This window comes from Serinus canaria, chromosome 26 (genome assembly GCF_022539315.1).
Source record: "Serinus canaria isolate serCan28SL12 chromosome 26, serCan2020, whole genome shotgun sequence".
Lineage (NCBI taxonomy): Eukaryota > Metazoa > Chordata > Aves > Passeriformes > Fringillidae > Serinus > Serinus canaria.
Genome location: NC_066339.1, coordinates 3,487,713 through 3,506,408, shown reverse-complemented (window position 1 = coordinate 3,506,408; position 18,696 = coordinate 3,487,713). Strand labels below are relative to the sequence as shown.

General features: G+C 56.6%; 1 protein-coding gene and 1 long non-coding RNA gene across 2 annotated transcripts; both read left to right on the top strand.

Moving 5' to 3' along the window:
* The first annotated feature begins 1,283 nt into the window (after window positions 1-1,283).
* On the top strand, window positions 1,284-16,629 carry SLC45A3 (solute carrier family 45 member 3). The gene is made up of 4 exons (XM_050985364.1): window positions 1,284-1,671; window positions 1,954-2,775; window positions 11,494-11,759; window positions 14,554-16,629. Exons 1-4 carry the CDS (start codon window positions 1,524-1,526, stop codon window positions 15,034-15,036), a joined length of 1,719 nt encoding a protein of 572 aa, XP_050841321.1. The 5' UTR covers window positions 1,284-1,523; the 3' UTR covers window positions 15,037-16,629.
* A 408-nt stretch (window positions 16,630-17,037) lies between these two features.
* On the top strand, window positions 17,038-18,696 carry LOC127060822 (uncharacterized). Its single transcript, XR_007780185.1, has 2 exons — window positions 17,038-17,245; window positions 17,457-18,696. It is a non-coding gene; the product is annotated as an uncharacterized LOC127060822 (long non-coding RNA).

Sequence of the window (18,696 nt, the reverse complement as noted above, 5' to 3'; positions counted from 1 at the left end):
GATGGGATTGGGGTGTGGGAGCAGCACAGGGGTGTCCTGGTCAGCAGGGAGATGGGATTGGGGTGTGGGAGCAGCACAGGGGTGTCCTGGTCAGCAGGGAGATGGGATTGGGGTGTGGGAGCAGCATGGGGGTGTCCTGGTCAGCAGGGCTGTGGGATTGGGGTGTGGGAGCAGCACGGGGGTGTCCTGGTCCCCAGGGAGATGGGATTGGGGTGTGGGAGCAGCACGGGGTGTCCTGGTCAGCAGGGAGATGGGATTGGGGTGTGGGAGCAGCACGGGGGTGTCCTGGTCAGCAGGGAGATGGGATTGGGGTGTGGGAGCAGCACGGGGGTGTCCTGGTCAGCAGGGCTGTGGGATTGGGGTGTGGGAGCAGCACGGGGGTGTCCTGGTCAGCAGGGCTGTGGGATTGGGGTGTGGGAGCAGCACGGGGGTGTCCTGGTCAGCAGGGCTGTGGGATTGGGGTGTGGGAGCAGCACGGGGGTGTCCTGGTCAGCAGGGCTGTGGGATTGGGGTGTGGGAGCAGCACGGGGGTGTCCTGGTCACCAGGGAGATGGGATTGGGGTGTGGGAGCAGCACGGGGGTGTCCTGGTCAGCAGGGAGATGGGATTGGGGTGTGGGAGCAGCACGGGGGTGTCCTGGTCAGCAGGGAGATGGGATTGGGGTGTGGGAGCAGCCCGGGGGTGTCCTGGTCAGCAGGGAGATGGGATTGGGGTGTGGGAGCAGCACAGGGGTGTCCTGGTCAGCAGGGAGATGGGATTGGGGTGTGGGAGCAGCACGGGGGTGTCCTGGTCCCCAGGGAGATGGGATTGGGGTGTGGGAGCAGCACGGGGGTGTCCTGGTCAGCAGGGAGATGGGATTGGGGTGGAATCACTTCCCTGGTTTTACCCCACAAACCCTTGGAGATAAACATGTCAGGGGTGGAGTTTTCACCCTTCCACCTCTCCTGAGCCCTCCTCAGCCTGCTGGGACGGGGACTGTCCCTTTCAGCAGTGACACATCCCCACAGTCCCTTGGGGACAAACCTGTCAGGGATGGAGTTTTCACCCTTCCATCTCTCCCAGCCCCTCCCCAGCCTGCTGGGACGGGGACTGTCCCTTTCAGTGGTGACACATAATTGTGGCCCCTGGTTTTACCCCACAAACCCTTGGAGATAAACCTGCCAGGGATGGAGTTTTCACCCTTCCACCTCTCCTGAGCTCTCCCCAGGACTGTCCCTTTCAGCAGTGACACATCCCTGTGGCCCCTGGTTTTAACCCCTTCCCTGCTGTGTGTAACTCTCTCCCGCAGCCCCCAGCCTGTGAGCAGGAGGAGAAGGCTGCAGTGGATCCCTGCCTGGGCTCTCCACCCCTCCCAAGAAGAGGAAGAGGCACAGACGGTTCCTTCACCCTTGATAAAATGGGAAGCAGCATCTCCCCAGCAGCCCGGGACGGGGAGCTCCAGTCCTTGCCTGGGGGGCACCCCTGGGGGCTCTGCAGCTGGCAGGACACAGCTGGGTGGCACTGAGGGCTGGGGCTGGGGACAGCATGTCCTTGCAGAGCCGCAGGACCCAGCTGCTGCTGGTCAACTCGCTGACCTTCGGGCTGGAGGTGTGCCTGGCCGCCGGCATCACCTACGTGCCACCACTGCTGCTGGAGGTGGGCGTGGAGGAGAAGTTCATGACCATGGTTTTGGGTAGGCAGCTTTTGTCACCTCTCCGAGGGAGATTTTGTCACCCCTCTGAGGGAGGGATGTTTTGGGGGTTAAGGAGTGCTGGAGAGGAAAGGATGGTTTGAGGTTTGAGGACTGAGGGAAGGATGTTTCTGGTTTTATTTTTTTTAAACCTTGCAGTCTGGAGGGTGGGGATGAGTGAGGGCAGGGAGAGGGGCTGTGACCCACTGCAACCTCCCAAATTGACAAACCATCCCTTTTAGGAGCAGCTGCACCCCTGTAACCCCCCCCCCGTCTCTTTCCCAGGGATAGGCCCCGTGCTTGGGCTGCTTTTTGTGCCTCTCATCGGCTCGGCCAGCGACCACTGGCACAGCAGCTACGGCCGCAGGAGACCTTTCATCTGGGCGCTGTGCCTGGGGGTGCTGCTCAGCCTGTTCGTCATCCCCCACGCCAGCAGCCTGGCCAGCCTGTGCTCCCTCAACCCCCGGCCCCTGGAGATCGCCTTCCTCATCCTGGGCATCGGGCTGCTGGATTTCTGTGGCCAGGTGTGCTTCACCCCGCTGGAGGCTCTGCTCTCTGACCTCTTCCAGGAGCCGGACAACTGCCGCCAGGCCTTCTCCATGTACGCCTTCATGGTCAGCCTGGGCGGCTGCATCGGGTACCTGCTGCCCGCCATCGACTGGGCCTTCCTGGCACCCTACCTGGGCAGCCAGCAGAGCTGCCTCTTCAGCCTGCTGGCCCTCATCTTCCTCGGCTGCGTGCTGGCCACGCTGTTTGTGACAGAGGAGGCGGCCCAGGGGGATCTCCTGGACGGGCCGGCGCTCAAGGACGCGTCACCGAAGCCACCGAAGGCGTCCCTGTCCTGCTGCTGCTGGCGGGGGCCGTGCCTGCTGCCGGGCAGGCGGGCACTGCAGGCGGGGAGGAAGCTGTGCCTGCTGCTGCCGCGGCTGCACGGCCTCTACTGCCGCATCCCCAGGGTCATCCGCCGCCTCTTCGTGGCCGAGCTCTGCAGCTGGATGGCTCTCATGACCTTCATGCTGTTCTACACGGATTTTGTCGGGGAGGGGCTGTACCACGGCGTGCCCAGGGCCAAGCCGGGCACGGAGGCCAGGCGGCACTACGATGAAGGTGAGGAGCTGTGGTGGGGCTCACACTGATGAAGGTGAGGAGCTGTGGTGGGGCTCACACTGATGAAGGTGAGGAGCTGTGGTGGGGCTCACACTGATGAAGGTGAGGAGCTGTGGTGGGGCTCACACTGTGATGAAGGTGAGGAGCTGTGGAGGGGCTCACACTGATGAAGGTGAGGAGCGTGTGGAGGGGCTCACACTGATGAAGGTGAGGAGCTGTGGTGGGGCTCACACTGATGAAGGTGAGGAGCTGTGGTGGGGCTCACACTGATGAAGGTGAGGAGCTGTGGTGGGGCTCACACTGATGAAGGTGAGGAGCTGTGGAGGGGCTCACACTGATGAAGGTGAGGAGCTGTGGTGGGGCTCACACTGATGAAGGTGAGGAGCTGTGGTGGGGCTCACACTGATGAAGGTGAGGAGCTGTGGTGGGGCTCACACTGATGAAGGTGAGGAGCTGTGGTGGGGCTCACACTGATGAAGGTGAGGAGCTGTGGTGGGGCTCACACTGTGATGAAGGTGAGGAGCTGTGGAGGGGCTCACACTGATGAAGGTGAGGAGCTGTGAAGGGGCTCACACTGATGAAGGTGAGGAGCTGTGGAGGGGCTCACACTGATGAAGGTGAGGAGCTGTGGTGAGGCTCACACTGATGAAGGTGAGGAGCTGTGGTGGGGCTCACACTGATGAAGGTGAGGAGCTGTGGTGGGGCTCACACTGTGATGAAGGTGAGGAGCTGTGGAGGGGCTCACACTGATGAAGGTGAGGAGCTGTGGTGGGGCTCACACTGATGAAGGTGAGGAGCTGTGGTGGGGCTCACACTGATGAAGGTGAGGAGCTGTGGTGGGGCTCACACTGATGAAGGTGAGGAGCTGTGGAGGGGCTCACACTGATGAAGGTGAGGAGCTGTGGTGAGGCTCACACTGTGATGAAGGTGAGGAGCTGTGGAGGGGCTCACACTGATGAAGGTGAGGAGCTGTGGGGGGCTCACACTGATGAAGGTGAGGAGCTGTGGTGGGGCTCACACTGATGAAGGTGAGGAGCTGTGGTGGGGCTCACACTGATGAAGGTGAGGAGCTGTGGTGGGGCTCACACTGATGAAGGTGAGGAGCTGTGGAGGGGCTCACACTGATGAAGGTGAGGAGCTGTGGGGGGCTCACACTGATGAAGGTGAGGAGCTGTGGTGGGGCTCACACTGATGAAGGTGAGGAGCTGTGGTGGGGCTCACACTGATGAAGGTGAGGAGCTGTGGTGGGGCTCACACTGATGAAGGTGAGGAGCTGTGGTGGGGCTCACACTGATGAAGGTGAGGAGCTGTGGTGGGGCTCACACTGATGAAGGTGAGGAGCTGTGGTGGGGCTCACACTGATGAAGGTGAGGAGCTGTGGTGGAGCTCACACTGATGAAGGTGAGGAGCTGTTGGGGGGCTCACACTGATGAAGGTGAGGAGCTGTGGTGGAGCTCACACTGATGAAGGTGAGGAGCTGTGGTGGGGCTCACACTGATGAAGGTGAGGAGCTGTGGTGGGGCTCACACTGATGAAGGTGAGGAGCTGTGGAGGGGCTCACACTGATGAAGGTGAGGAGCTGTGGGGGGCTCACACTGATGAAGGTGAGGAGCTGTGGAGGGGCTCACACTGATGAAGGTGAGGAGCTGTGGAGGGGCTCACACTGATGAAGGTGAGGAGCTGTGGTGGGGCTCACACTGATGAAGGTGAGGAGCTGTGGGGGGCTCACACTGATGAAGGTGAGGAGCTGTGGATGGGGCTCACACTGATGAAGGTGAGGAGCTGTGGGGGGCTCACACTGATGAAGGTGAGGAGCTGTGGTGGGGCTCACACTGATGAAGGTGAGGAGCTGTGGAGGGGCTCACACTGATGAAGGTGAGGAGCTGTGGTGGGGCTCACACTGATGAAGGTGAGGAGCTGTGGGGGGCTCACACTGATGAAGGTGAGGAGCTGTGGTGGGGCTCACACTGATGAAGGTGAGGAGCTGTGGTGGGGCTCACACTGATGAAGGTGAGGAGCTGTGGTGGGGCTCACACTGATGAAGGTGAGGAGCTGTGGTGGGGCTCACACTGATGAAGGTGAGGAGCTGTGGTGGGGCTCACACTGATGAAGGTGAGGAGCTGTGGAGGGGCTCACACTGATGAAGGTGAGGAGCTGTGGTGGGCTCACACTGATGAAGGTGAGGAGCTGTGGTGGAGCTCACACTGATGAAGGTGAGGAGCTGTGGGGGGCTCACACTGATGAAGGTGAGGAGCTGTGGAGGGGCTCACACTGATGAAGGTGAGGAGCTGTGGTGGGGCTCACACTGATGAAGGTGAGGAGCTGTGGTGGGGCTCACACTGATGAAGGTGAGGAGCTGTGGAGGGGCTCACACTGATGAAGGTGAGGAGCTGTGGTGGGCTCACACTGATGAAGGTGAGGAGCTGTGGAGGGGCTCACACTGATGAAGGTGAGGAGCTGTGGTGGGGCTCACACTGATGAAGGTGAGGAGCTGTGGTGGGGCTCACACTGATGAAGGTGAGGAGCTGTGGAGGGGCTCACACTGATGAAGGTGAGGAGCTGTGGAGGGGCTCACACTGATGAAGGTGAGGAGCTGTGGTGGGCTCACACTGATGAAGGTGAGGAGCTGTGGTGGGGCTCACACTGATGAAGGTGAGGAGCTGTGGAGGGGCTCACACTGATGAAGGTGAGGAGCTGTGGTGGGGCTCACACTGATGAAGGTGAGGAGCTGTGGAGGGGCTCACACTGATGAAGGTGAGGAGCTGTGGAGGGGCTCACACTGATGAAGGTGAGGAGCTGTGGTGGGGCTCACACTGATGAAGGTGAGGAGCTGTGGAGGGGCTCACACTGATGAAGGTGAGGAGCTGTGGTGGGGCTCACACTGATGAAGGTGAGGAGCTGTGGAGGGGCTCACACTGATGAAGGTGAGGAGCTGTGGTGGGGCTCACTGATGAAGTGAGGAGCTGTGGGGGCTCACACTGATGAAGGTGAGGAGCTGTGGAGGGGCTCACACTGATGAAGGTGAGGAGCTGTGGTGGGGCTCACACTGATGAAGGTGAGGAGCTGTGGTGGGGCTCACACTGATGAAGGTGAGGAGCTGTGGAGGGCTCACACTGATGAAGGTGAGAGCTGTGGGGGGCTCACACTGATGAAGGTGAGGAGCTGTGGATGGGGCTCACACTGATGAAGGTGAGGAGCTGTGGGGGGCTCACACTGATGAAGGTGAGGAGCTGTGGAGGGGCTCACACTGATGAAGGTGAGGAGCTGTGGAGGGGCTCACACTGATGAAGGTGAGGAGCTGTGGTGAGGCTCACACTGTGATGAAGGTGAGGAGCTGTGGAGGGGCTCACACTGATGAAGGTGAGGAGCTGTGGTGGGGCTCACACTGATGAAGGTGAGGAGCTGTGGAGGGGCTCACACTGATGAAGGTGAGGAGCTGTGGTGGGGCTCACACTGATGAAGGTGAGGAGCTGTGGAGGGGCTCACACTGTGATGAAGGTGAGGAGCTGTGGTGGGGCTCACACTGATGAAGGTGAGGAGCTGTGGTGGGGCTCACACTGTGATGAAGGTGAGGAGCTGTGGGGGGCTCACACTGTGATGAAGGTGAGGAGCTGTGGTGGGGCTCACACTGTGATGAAGGTGAGGAGCTGTGGAGGGGCTCACACTGTGATGAAGGTGAGGAGCTGTGGTGGGGCTCACACTAAGATGAAGGTGAGGAGGTGAATCCTGGGGTTCCCAGTGGTCCCAGGATGTGAGGGAAGAGATGAGGATCTGACTCCATGTTCAGAAGGCTGATTTGTTATTTTATGATATATATTCTATTAAAACTATACTAAAAGAATAGAAGACAGGATTTCATAAGAAGGCTTGCAAGGAATAGAAGGAATGATAATAAAATCTTGTGGCTGACCAGAGAGTCCCAGCCAACTGGGCTGGGATTGGCCATTAATTAGAAACCAACATGGACCAATCCCAGATGCACCTGTTGATTCCACAGCAGCAGAGAATCATTGTTTACATTCTGTTCCTGAGGCTTCTCAGGAGGAATAATCCCGGCCAAGGAATTTTTCAGAAAATATCATGGCTACAAGGAGCAGGTCCGTGGTGCTCTTGGGTCGGGTGTGGTGTTCACACACCCTCTGAGCTGAGAGGAGCTGTGAGACGGGCAGAGAGGAAGGAAAACACAATTCTTATCTGGCTTGCTGTGCTAAAGTGGAGTGAAATATGGAGATGGTTTAGCCAGAGTGATGGTGTTGTTCCCTTGGCCTGTCAGGGCCAGGTGTGTGTGGGACTGTCACGGGACAGTCAGAGAGAATCAGAGATGAGTGCAGTTGTGAGCAGGAGTGAGAGCCCGGCAGATTCAGTTTAGATGAAATGTACACAGTATAGTATGCTAAAGGAATTAATTAGTAATTCATTAGCCTCCTGGTGGTGGAGTCAGTGCATTCTCTGTCCCCTTCATCGGCCTTGCCTGTGACTGACAATAGTCAGGGATGGAGTGAAGGACTCCGGGCTTCAGAGTGGGGAATCAGGAGGTGAAATAGATCAGGTGTCTGGGTTTGAAAGGCAGGTGCCTGCTGAGGGGGGCAGGAGCCTCCCCTGAAATGGAACATGGGAACCCCCTCCCTCTGAATTGTTATAAATTTTAGATTCAGGGGCTCTCAGGTAAAGATATGAGAGCAGGAATAACAGTTCTTTATTAGGGAAGAAAATAAAAAGATAAAATAAACACTGCAGTGACCCAACCCAGCCCTGGCAGAGGCAGAGCACAGCCTGACACCCTGTGGGTCAGGGGGCTGGCAGCAGTGCCACTGGAATTGTGGCTCAGCCCTCCTGCAGTGCCAGGGCTGGTTCTGCTGGAGCAGGGATCCTGGAGAAAGGTGCACTCTGCCTCTGAAGGGCCAGGGGCAGAGGCAGCTGCTGCTCCTCTGGGAAATCCAGTGCAGAAGCCGTGCTGGTGTTCCAGAATCTCCAGATTCTATCCGGGTAGGAATGCTTGGCTCCTCCCCCTGGGCTCACATCTCCCAGTGGGTGCTGCAGCTCTTATCAGCCATGCAGGGACAGCCAATGGCCTCCTTTCAGCAGGTCATTATTATTATAATATCAGCAGGTAATTATTAGTATAATATCAGCAGATCATTATTATTATAATATAATATTATTATCCCTCCCAGAGGGAGGAGTGGGTGTGGGAGAGATAAGGAAAGCTGCCCCCTGAACAGGAGACAGCTGCCATGCAGATGAAAAATAAAATACAACTCCCTTGGCAATCCAGGCCAACAGTTTATTAGGAAAGGTGTGACTTTTATAGCCTGACCTGCCACGTTCAGACCTGACTGGTCTCAAAGTGCAAACCTCTCACCCCACTGGTGAGCCATGAACAGCACACTCTGCAGAGCCAGGCCTACAAACAGCAGTTACAGGAAGAGAGACGATAAAAAAATTGTTCCAGTTCTTTCCTCCAAGTTTCCCACAGCTTCCCAGGACTTTCCTGGGAGAGCTGTGTCTCCCTCTGTTCAGGGGACATGTGATCACCAGCTGGGTGACAATCAGCATTGACTCTGTGATTCACAGGAGCCTGAGCAATTACTTTATCATTCTTATCATATTATTGTGTTCTTATTAAGAATCCCACTGCTTTTATAGACACAGCTGGGCCTGACTGCTCCACTCCAAACACCATCACCCTGGCACACAAATCTCCTTTGGAAAACAAATCTCCATGACACATTGACCTGTTCACAGGGACAGGTGCAGCTAGAGAAGATAAGAATTGTTTCTCATTCTCTTCCTGCTCTCCTCACAGCCCTCCCCAGGCCAGTGCTTGGCAAGCTGTGCTTTCCAGAGAGCTGCTGCCACATTCCCTGGGGTAGAAACGTTTCCTGGGAGCCGGGGATGGGCTCAGCTCTGTTGGCAATTCAAAAAAAAAAACCTACAGCAAACTTGGCTTTCTGCAGATAGGTCAGGGAAGAACATTTTCCCATGGCTCCCAGAGCGTGGCACAGGTTGGGAAACAGCTCCTGGTTCTTCCCACAGGGATCTGGCAGGGCCTGGGCTGGGCTGTGGCTCTGGCAGGTGGCACAGGAGCGAGCTGGCTCTGGCTGCAGGCTCTGCTGGAGAGCTCCTTGTCACCCACATGTTTTATGAAAAATCCTTTCCTTAGGATTTTTCCCCTCCTGGAAGCTGAGAGGCCTCAGGAACAAACTGTAAACAATTCTTATCTGCTGCTGTGGAATGCAACAGGGGGAATCTGGGATTGGCCTCATCTGGTTGTTTCCAATTAAGGGCCAATCACAGTTCACCTGTCCAGACGGTCTTGGTCTGAGACAAGCTTTGTTATTCATTCCTTTTCTATTCTTAGCTTAGCCTTCTAGTGAAATCCTTTCCTCTATTCTTTTACTATAGTTTTAATATATTATCTATCATAAAATAATAAATCAGCCTTCTGAAACATGGAGTCAACTTTCTCGTCTCTTCCCTCATCCTGGGACCCTTGTGGACAATACCACAAGCTCCTGGCTCTGGTCTCTGTGTGCTGTTCCCAGGGTGCCAGGATGAGAGGGGAGAGATGAGGGTCTGACTCCATGGTTCAGAAGGCTGATTTGTTATTTTATGATATATATTATATTAAACCTATACTATTGATTATTTTATGATATATATTATATTAAACCTATACCAAAAGATTAGAAGAAAGGATTTCATCAGAAGGCTGGCAAGGACAGGAATGGATGATAATCAAATCTTGTGACTCTCAGAGAGTGCCAGACAGCTGGGCTGGGATTGACCATTAATTAAAAACAACCACATGAGCCCAATCCCAGATCCACCTGTTGATTCCACAGCAGTAGAGAATTATTGTTCACATTTCATTCCTGAGGCCTCTCAGCTTCTCAGGAGACAATTCCTGGCACAGGGATTTTTCAGAAGCTCTCATGGCTGCAGCTCTGCCCTCCCTTCCCAGCAGGGTGAGGATGCTCCCATCCTTGGAGCGCTGGGCTGGGTTTGCTGCTCCTTCCCTCCAGCTGCTCCTGGGAGCCCTCCTGCACCTTTTCCCTTCTCCAGTGCCCTGGAGCTGCTCCCGAGCCTGCAGCTGCCACATCCCCAACTGGGACACTGCCCCAGCATCCCTCACCTGCCCACAGGTGTTACCTGCTGTCCCCTTTTCCCCAGAGCCTTGACTCCCTTCCTAACCCCTCCTTTGGTCTCCCTAATCCAAATCTTTTCTTCTGGAGCACCTTGCTGGCCCTGGTCCCGCAGTTTAGCGCTCGGAGGGCCCTGCAGCACACTGCCCCTTTGTGCTGGCTCTCTGTTTAATTGAGAGGCAGTTTAATTATTATTTACCCCCGGCACTGTTTAGCTCCCGGCGGGCCAGCCCTGCATTGTGCTGCCTGCCACAGGAACACGTGTTGGGAACGATCCCCGCTCCAAGGGGTTAATGGCTTTAATTCCCTGAAATCTGAGCCAGCTTTGTCGAGGGGGAAGGTCCGGATTGCCCCCGGATGCCGCAGTTGGGGCACGTTCTGTTCTTTACCTTGGCTCCGGAGCAATTCCTGCTCCTTTGTTCCGCTGCTGCCTCTGGCATCAGATACCAGCGGGTCCTGGGTCAGCCGCAGGTGACAGCTCCGGGACACGAGGGAGGGACAAACTGGGGCTGCCAGGGCAGGGCTGGCATTTGGGGTGCCCACGAGGGAGGGAGGGAGGCTCTGGGGGTGGCTGCTGGGGGATGCTGCAGTCCTGGGGTCTCCTGGGGATGCTGCAATCCTGGGGTCTCTGGGGGATGTGCAGTCCTGGGGGATGCTGGGGGATGCTGCAATCCTGGGGGCTGCTGGGGGATGCTGCAATCCTGGGGTCTCCTGGGGATGCTGCAGCCTTGGGGTCTCCGGGGGATGCTGCAGTCCTGGGGTCTCCTGGGGATGCTGCAATCCTGGGGTCTCTGGGGTCTGCTGCAGTCCTGGGGGCTGCTGGGGATGCTGCAGTCCTGGGGGCTGCTGGGGGATGCTGCAATCCTGGGGGATGCTGCAATCCTGGGATCTCCTGGGGGATGCTTCAGTCCTGGGGTGTCCTGGGGGATGCTGCAATCCTGGGGTCTCTGGGGGATGCTGCAATCCTGGGGGCTGCTGGGGGATGCTGCAGCCCTGGGGTCTCCGGGGGATGCTGCAGTCCTGGGGTCTCCTGGGGATGCTGCAGTCCTGGGGTCTGCTGGGGGATGCTGCTCTGCTGCAGTCCTGGGGGATGCTGCAGCCCTGAGATCTCTGGGGGATGCTGCAATCCTGGGGGATGCTGCTCTGCTCCCTGAGCCAGCCCAGGCTGGCTGAGCTCTCCGGGCCTCGCTCTCTCCTTGGGAGTTTGGGACTGACACAGAGGGAAGGATGTGTTGGGGTTTGGGACAGAAAAAATGATGGGTTTGGGGCCAAGAGAAGGATATTTTTGGGATTTGGGGCTGAGGGAAGGACATTTTGGGGGTTGGGACCAAAAGAAGGATATTTTTGGAGTTTGGGACCAGGAGAAGGATGTGTTTGGGATTTGGGGCTGAGGGAAGGACATTTTGGGGTTTGGGACCAGGAGAAGGATGTGTTTGGGGTTTGGGACCAGGAGAAGGATGTGTTTGGGGTTTGGGACCAGGGAAGGATGTGTTTGGGGTTTGGGGCTGAGGGAAGGATGTCTCTGTGTGAATCCAGGGGCAGCCAGGGCAGTGTCCATCCCCTCTCCCCTCAGGTGTCCGGATGGGCAGCCTGGGGCTCTTCCTGCAGTGCATCACCTCCACCTTCTTCTCGACAATCATGGACAGGCTGGTGAAGCACTTTGGCACCCGGGCAGTGTACCTGGCCAGCGTGGTGTTCTTCCCTGGGGCAGCCTGTGTCATGTGCCTGTCCCACAGTGTCACCGTGGTCACCATCTCCGCTGCCCTGACTGGGTTCACCTTCTCTGCCCTGCAGATCCTGCCCTACACGCTGGCATCCCTCTACCACCATGACAAACAGGTGGGCATCTGCTCCAGGGCAGCCTGGCCCTGCAGGTTTGTTTTCTTTCTCTCTCTTTCTCCCCTCCTCTCGTTCGTCTCCGCCTCTCTCGTTCCTCTCCGGCTCTCAGACTTCTCCTCCTTCCTCTCTCTTTCCTCTCTCTTCCTCTCTCTTATCTCTCCCTTCCTACCTCTCTTCTCTCTCTAGCCTTCTTCTGCTCCGCATTCGTTTCTTTCTTCGTCTCTCTCCTCCTTCCTTTCCGTGCTCCTCTCCTTCCTCTCCTCTCGCCTTCCTTCCTTCCGTCCTCTCCTTCCTTCCTATCCTTCCTGCCTTCCTTCCTCCTTCCTTCCTTCCTTCCTCCTTCCTCCTCCTCGCTTCCTTCCTGTCCTTCCTCCTTCATTTCCTTCCTCCTTCCTCCTCTTCTTCCTGTTCCTTCCTCCTTCCTTCCTTCCTCCTCTTTCCTTCGCTTCCTGCTTCCTTCCTTCCCTTCCTTCCTTCCTCCTCCTTTCCTTCCTTCCTTCCTTCCTTCCTTCCTTCCTTCCTTCCTTCCTTCCTTCCTTCCTTCCTTCCGTCCTTTTCCTTCCTTTCCTTCCTTCCTTTTCCTCCTTGCCTTCCTTCCTTCCTTCCTCTTCCCTTCCTTCCTTCCTTCCTCCTTCCCTGTCCTTCCTTCCTTCCGCCTTCCTTCCTTCCTTCCTTTTCCTTCCTTGCCTTCCGTCCTGTCCTCCTTGCTTCCTGTCCTTCCGTTCCTTCTATCGGCTCCTCCTCGTTCTTCCTTCCTTCTCTTCCTTCCTTCCTTCCATGTCGCTTTCCTTCCTTCCTTCCTTCCTTCCTCTCCCTACCCTCCCCCTCTCCTCCCTTGCCCTGTATCCCTCCGCCTCCGTCCTTCGGTCGGTGATCGGTCTCCTGTCGTCTGCCTATCGCAAGTCGCTCCTCCCTCTTCCTTCCTCCTTCCCCCCTCCCTCCCCTTTTCCGCTTCTTTTTGTCTCTTCTCCTCCCTGTTTTAGGGGAAATTGGTCTGGTTTCATTATCCCCCTGTGAATTCTGCAGCTCTGCCAGCCTGAGGGGCTACAAAACCCAAGGATTTTCAGCCCTCACAGCTTTCCAGTTTTCATCCACAGCAAAATGAAAACCCAAGCTCTTCCCTCAGCTCCGAGAGAAAGAAACCTTGTGAAACTCGTGACACCAGCACAAAAGCTTGTGCCCTGTCCCACAGATGTTCTCCTTGTGGAGAAGTCCTGGGAGGCTCCTGAGCTGCACGCTGGATTGATGGGAGTTCCTCCTGTGCTGCAAATGCAGAATTAATTTGTGGTTTGGGAGCAGCTCTTTCATCCCGAGGGCAGCGGCTGGCTGTGCCGTGGAAGGAGGAGGAGTTGTCACCACTGGCATCCAGATGTTCCCATGGAACCAACCCAGCCCAGCTGGCACCAGGAGGGGCTGGGGGAATGCTCAGCTTGGCAGGAGCTGCAGCTGGGCTGGGATCTCCCGTGGGTGTTTCCTCAGTGGAATGAAACCCAAACTCCACGGGCTGGGAGGGGGAAGGCCACGTTCCCAAGGCTTGGCAGGGACAGGCAGGGAGGGCACAGCTGCCCTGTGGGAACGCTCCAGAGACCTCACAGCTTGAGCAGAGCCAGCAGCAGGAAAAGGGTGAGAAGGAGAAGATTTTGGTTCCCTCTGCCCCCTTTTTTTCCTGGCTGGAGTGAGGAGGATCTGGGCAGGCAGAGGAAGCAGCTTGGCTGAGGTTTGGTGCAGGGCTGAGAAAAGAGCCCTTCCCCAAGTTCCCAGGGCTGTGGTGTCCCAGCTGGTGGCACTTGGAGCCATCCCAGATGGGAAGTGTTATCCATGCTGGGCTCTGGGTTTGGGTTCCCAGTCTCCCACCCCACAAACCCCAAACACTCCTGGTGGCACTGCCCTGGGTGCCTGGCCCTTCCCTCCTGCCCCAGCTGATCTCAGCACAAACTCCAAACCCGTCCTGTGGCACCCACTGAGGAGGTGACAAAAGCACAGCGTGTCCCCAGGCTGGCCTGGCTTGGCTGGGCTCCCCTGGGAGTCAGGGCTGGTGTGGATCCTGTGCCAGTGGGGCAGAGCCAGCCTGGCTCCCAGAGCCGGTCTCACGTGGGCCAGGCTCAGGCTGGCCCTGCCCTGAGCACACACAGAGCGCTGGTTTTGCTCTCCTGCACAAAAACAAGGCCCCCTTGGAGTGCCAGCTCCTTCCTCACTCACCTCTCAGACTCCCAGAGCTCCTTCTTCACTCACCTCCCAGAGCCCAAACTCCTTCCTTTGTCACCTCTGAGTCCCAAACCCCTTCCTCTGCCACCTCTGAGTCCCAAACCCCTTCCTCTGCCACCTCTGAGTCCCAAATCCTTCCTCTGCCACCTCTGAGTCCCAAATCCTTCCTCTGCCACCTCTGAGTCCCAAATCCCTTCCTCTGCCACCTCTGAGTCCCAAATCCTTCCTCACTCACCTTTCAGACTCCCAGCTCTCTCCTCACTCACCTCTGAGTCCCAGCTCCCTCCTCACTCATCTCTCAGACTCCCAACTCCTTCCTCAGTCCCCTCCCAGAGTCCCAAATCCTTCCTCACTCCCCTCCCAGAGTCCCAAATCCTTCCTCACTCCCCTCCCAGAGTTCCAGCTCCTTCCTCACTCACCTCCCAGAGCCCAAACTCCTTCCTCACTCATCTCTCAGACTCCCAAATCCTTCCTCCCTCACTTCTGAGTCCCATCTTCTTCCTCACTCCCCTCCCAGAGTCCCAAATCCTTCCTCACTCCCCTCCCAGAGTCCCAAATCCCTCCTCACTCCCCTCCCTGCTTCCCACAGGTTTTTCTCCATAAATACAAGAGGAAAGAGGAGGAAGACGCCGCTCTGCTGGACAAGAAATCCTCCTTCTCCAAGGGGCTGCTCTCCAGCCAGAAGCTCTCTTACCAGAATGGCCACGCTGGGAGCCTCTTCTCCTCCTCCTCCTCTTCCTCCCCCTCCTCATCCTCATCCCCGTGCTCCCCTCAGGCCGTGCCCAGCTCTGCTCTGTGCGTCAGCTCCTCCTGCGACGTCTCCTTGCGGCTCATGGTGGGCGAGCCCGAGCTGGGGGCTCCTGGCCGAGGGATCTGCCTGGACCTGGCCATCCTGGACAGTGCCTTCCTCCTGTCCCAGGTGGTGCCCTCGCTCCTCATGGGCTCCATCGTGCAGTTCACCCAGTCTGTCACCGCCTACATGGTGTCAGCTGCTGGCCTCGGCCTGCTCGCCATCTACTTTGCTACCAAAGTGGTCTTTGACAAGGGTGACATGGCCAAGCACTCCGTGTGACAGCAGGGCAGCCACCTGGGTGGCACAGCCAGCTCTGTTGTGACTGTCCCAGGGCAGTGTGTGTGCCCACAGGGCCACCCGTGGTGCTGGCTGTCCCCAGCTGGTGCTGCCACCCCGGGGGTGGCTCTGGGCTCATCTCAGGTGTAAACAAGAGGCTTTGGGGCGTTGTCCTCAGGGCCTGAAGTGCTTCCCAAAGGTGCCTTTAGCAGAGGGAGGCACGGCACAGCAGCACCCAAGGGGTCCTGCAGGGGGGGAAAGGGAATGGGGGTTTCCCTCTGGGAATAACGGGTCGTGGTCCTGAGCAGGAGCAGCACAGGGAGGGGATCAACCACTGGCTTTCTCCTTCTCCTTCTCCTTTCTTCCTTCTCCTTTCTTCCTCCTCCTTTCTTCCTCCTCCTTTCTTCCTTCTCCTTTCTTCCTCCTCCTTTCTTCCTCCTGCCTTTCTTCCTCCTGCCTTTCTTCCTCCTGCCTTTCTTCCTCCTGCCTTTCTTCCTCCTGCCTTTCTTCCTTCTCCTTTCTTCCTCCTCCTTTCTTCCTCCTCCTTTCTTCCTCCTGCCTTTCTTCCTCCTGCCTTTCTTCCTCCTCCTTTCTTCCTTCTCCTTTCCTTCTTCTCCTTTCCTTCTCCTTTCCTTCTCCTTTCCTTCTCCTTTCCTTCTCCTTTCCTCCTCTTCCTCCTCCTCCTCCTCCCTCTCCTCTCTCCCCCTCTTTGTTGTAGTTTTACCCCATTTTTTGAGCCATGGGGCACTGGAGGAGGTTTCCTGGTGGTATGAAGCTCTGGGGAGGCCGAGGTTTGGCTGAGGGGTGCCCAGGTGCACCCCCACATTCCTGGCCTTCCCCACCTCCATCCAAAACCATCCAGGAGAAAAGTTCCTGTGCCTGGTTTTGGGAAAAACAAGGAACATCCCATTAGGACCAGTTCCAAAAGGTGACTTAACCTTTACCTATGTCCTGGCTTGCATCAGACAGAGAGAACTTTTTGATTTTTATTTTTTTTTTTTTAAGGATTGTTTTTACCTTTCTTCACACAGTTCTCGGTCTGTCTCACCTCAGTGCCTGCATTTGCTCTCTCCCCTCGTGGATCCAGGCTGTGACCCCTAAAGGGTGCTGTCCCCCAGGGGGATCAGTGCCCAGAGGGGCTCTCAGCCCTGTGCCAGCCCGTGGGGCAGGGCAGGAGGAGCTCTCCTGGGGGAGCTGCTGGTGAGTCCAGCTCACACCTGGAGCTGCTCTCTGCCCTGGCTGCTCGGGCTTCCCAAAATGTCTTTTATTTCCAGTCAGGAATGCATTTCTCACAGAGGCAGAGCAAAGCTCTGTCAGAGTGAGGCAAAGCTCCTCTTGCTGCCCTGGCCCGGGGCCCAAAGGCCCCTCCAGGGGTGCCCAGGCTGCTCTGGCTCCCATCCCTCCAGGGGTGCCCAGCTTGGGTTTCTGACCCATCCCTCCAGGGGTGCCAAGGCTGCTCTGGCTCCCTTCTCTCCAAAGATGCCCACCTTGTTCTCCTGTCCCATCTCCCTAGGAATGCCCAGGTTCTTTTCCTGACCCCTCTCTCCAAGGATGCCCAGGTCCTTTTCCTGTCCCATCCCGCCAGGGATGTCCAGGTTTTTCCTGACCAGCTCCCAAGGCTGTTCGGCTCACCTCTCTCCAGGGAATGGTCCAGGTGGTTCTCATGAACCATCTCCAGGGCCTTCTATGACCTATCCTCGAGTGTCTGGTGGTTCCCTGACCATCTCCCCAGGGATGTTTGGTTCCTTCTCCATGAATGTTCCAGGTTGTTCTCCTGATCCATCTCCAGGTTCTTTCTTGCCCCATCCCTCCAGAATTCCAGGATGTTTTTCCGACCAATCTCCAGGTTCTTTCCTGTCCCCATCTCCCCAGGGCTGCCAAGGATGTTCTGTTCCCATCCCCAGGGTTCCCAGGTTGTTCTCCTGAACCATCTCCAGGTTCGGTCCCTGTCCCATACCTCCAGGAAAATGGCCAGGTTGTTCTCCTGACCCAATCTCAGTTCTTTCCTGTCCAATCTCCCCAGGGCTTCCCAGGTTGTTCTCCTGACCCATCTCCAGGTTCTTTCCTGTCCCATCCCTCCAGGGCAGTCCAGGTTGTTCTCCTGACCCATCTCCAGGTTCTTTTCCTGCCCCATCTCTCCAGAGTGTCCAGGCTGTTTTTCCTGACCCATCTCCAGGTTCTTTTCCTGTCCCATCTCCCCAGGGCTGCCCAGGTTGTTCTCCTGACCCATCTCCAGGTTCTTTCCTGTCCCATCCCTCCAGGAATGTCCAGGTTGTTCTCCTGACCCATCTCCAGGTTCTTTTCCTGCCCCATCTCCTCAGGGACCCTAGGTTGTGTTCAGCCCCATCCTCCAGCGTGTCAGGCTGTTTTTCTGGTACCCATTCCAGGTCCTTTTCCTGTCCCATCTCACCAGGGCTGCCCAGGTTGTTCTGGCTCCCAGCTCCCAGTCCCCTCCTGCTGCCAGCAGAGTCCCCCTGGCCAGTGCCATTCCCTGTCCCCTGGGGCCCAGCTGGGACAAACCTGCTGCTGGCAGCTTCCTGCCCCTCCAAGAGGAGCTGGCCCACGCCAGGAGGAAAGGCTGGATTGGAGCTGGGAGCACACCAACTCCAGCCCTGCCTGGCCTAAACGAGCTGTTTGGGATTTTAATTTTATTTTTGTTTTTCTTGGAGGCGTGTGGGCAGCCAGAGGCACTTGTGAGGTTGGGCTGGAGGGTGAAATGTTGCTATTTTGGCAGAGTTTTGTCAGCCTGCTCCGTGGCTGGGTGACTCCCCTGCTGTCTGAGCTGGGTTCTCGGAGGTTTGGGATCGTCCCTTTCCCGTCAGGGGTCAGTGGTTTTGGTTTTAATTTTAATTTTTTGTCTCCAATTAAAGGCTGCCAGCCTCCCTTTCCCCCAGTGCTGACTCGCAGCTGTTCTGGGGACAGATCTGGCACTGCCTGAACCACTTCCAGAAAGTTCTGGGGGCTGCACTTCCTCCCCTGGGCTCTGTCCACTGCAGGCTGCAGCAGGAAGGATTTGGGACAAAATCCTCTTTTCCCTAGAGCTGGGGTGTGCTGGAATAAATCCCCCTGACCCAAGGCTGAAAACCCCTTTTTTGGGATATTTCTCATGTAAATGTGAGGAACTTTCCCTGCACTGAGGCTGCCCTGATGCTCAAATGCTTTTGATCATTTAAGTGCCTAAAGTGTTTCCTCAGTGAGCTTCAGGTGATGGCAGAGGGCTCAAATTCTTCATTTCAGGTGGTTTGGTGGTAAAGAGCTCAAATTCTTCATTTCAGGTGAAGGGTTTGGTGGCAAAAAGGGCTCAAATTCTTCATTTCAAGTGGTTTGGTGGCAAAAAGGGCTCAAATTTTTCATTTCAGGGGGTTTGGTGGGAAAGAATTGGGCTCAAATTCTTCATTTCAGGTGGTTTGGTGGCAAAAAAGGGCTCAAATTCTTCATTTCTGGTGAAGGGTTTGGTAGGAAAGGGTTCAAATTCTTCATTTCAGGGTGTTTGGTAGCAAAAAAGGGTTCAAATTCTTCATTTCAGGTGAAAAGTTTGGTGGTAAAGAGCTCAAATTCTTCAGGGGGTTTGGTGGGAAAGAATTGGGCTCAAATTCTTCATTTCAGGTGGTTTGGTGGCAAAAAGGGCTCAAGTTCTTCATTTCTGGTGAAGGGTTTGGTGGC

Coding starts and splice junctions, on each gene's coding strand:
- SLC45A3 (XM_050985364.1), top strand. CDS start 1,524: ATGTCCTTGCAGAGCCGCAGGACCCAGCTGCTGCTGGTCAACTCGCTG. Junction 2,776..11,493: donor CAGGCGGCACTACGATGAAG/GTGAGGAGCTGT, acceptor CTCTCCCCTCAG/GTGTCCGGATGGGCAGCCTG. Junction 11,760..14,553: donor TCTACCACCATGACAAACAG/GTGGGCATCTGC, acceptor TGCTTCCCACAG/GTTTTTCTCCATAAATACAA.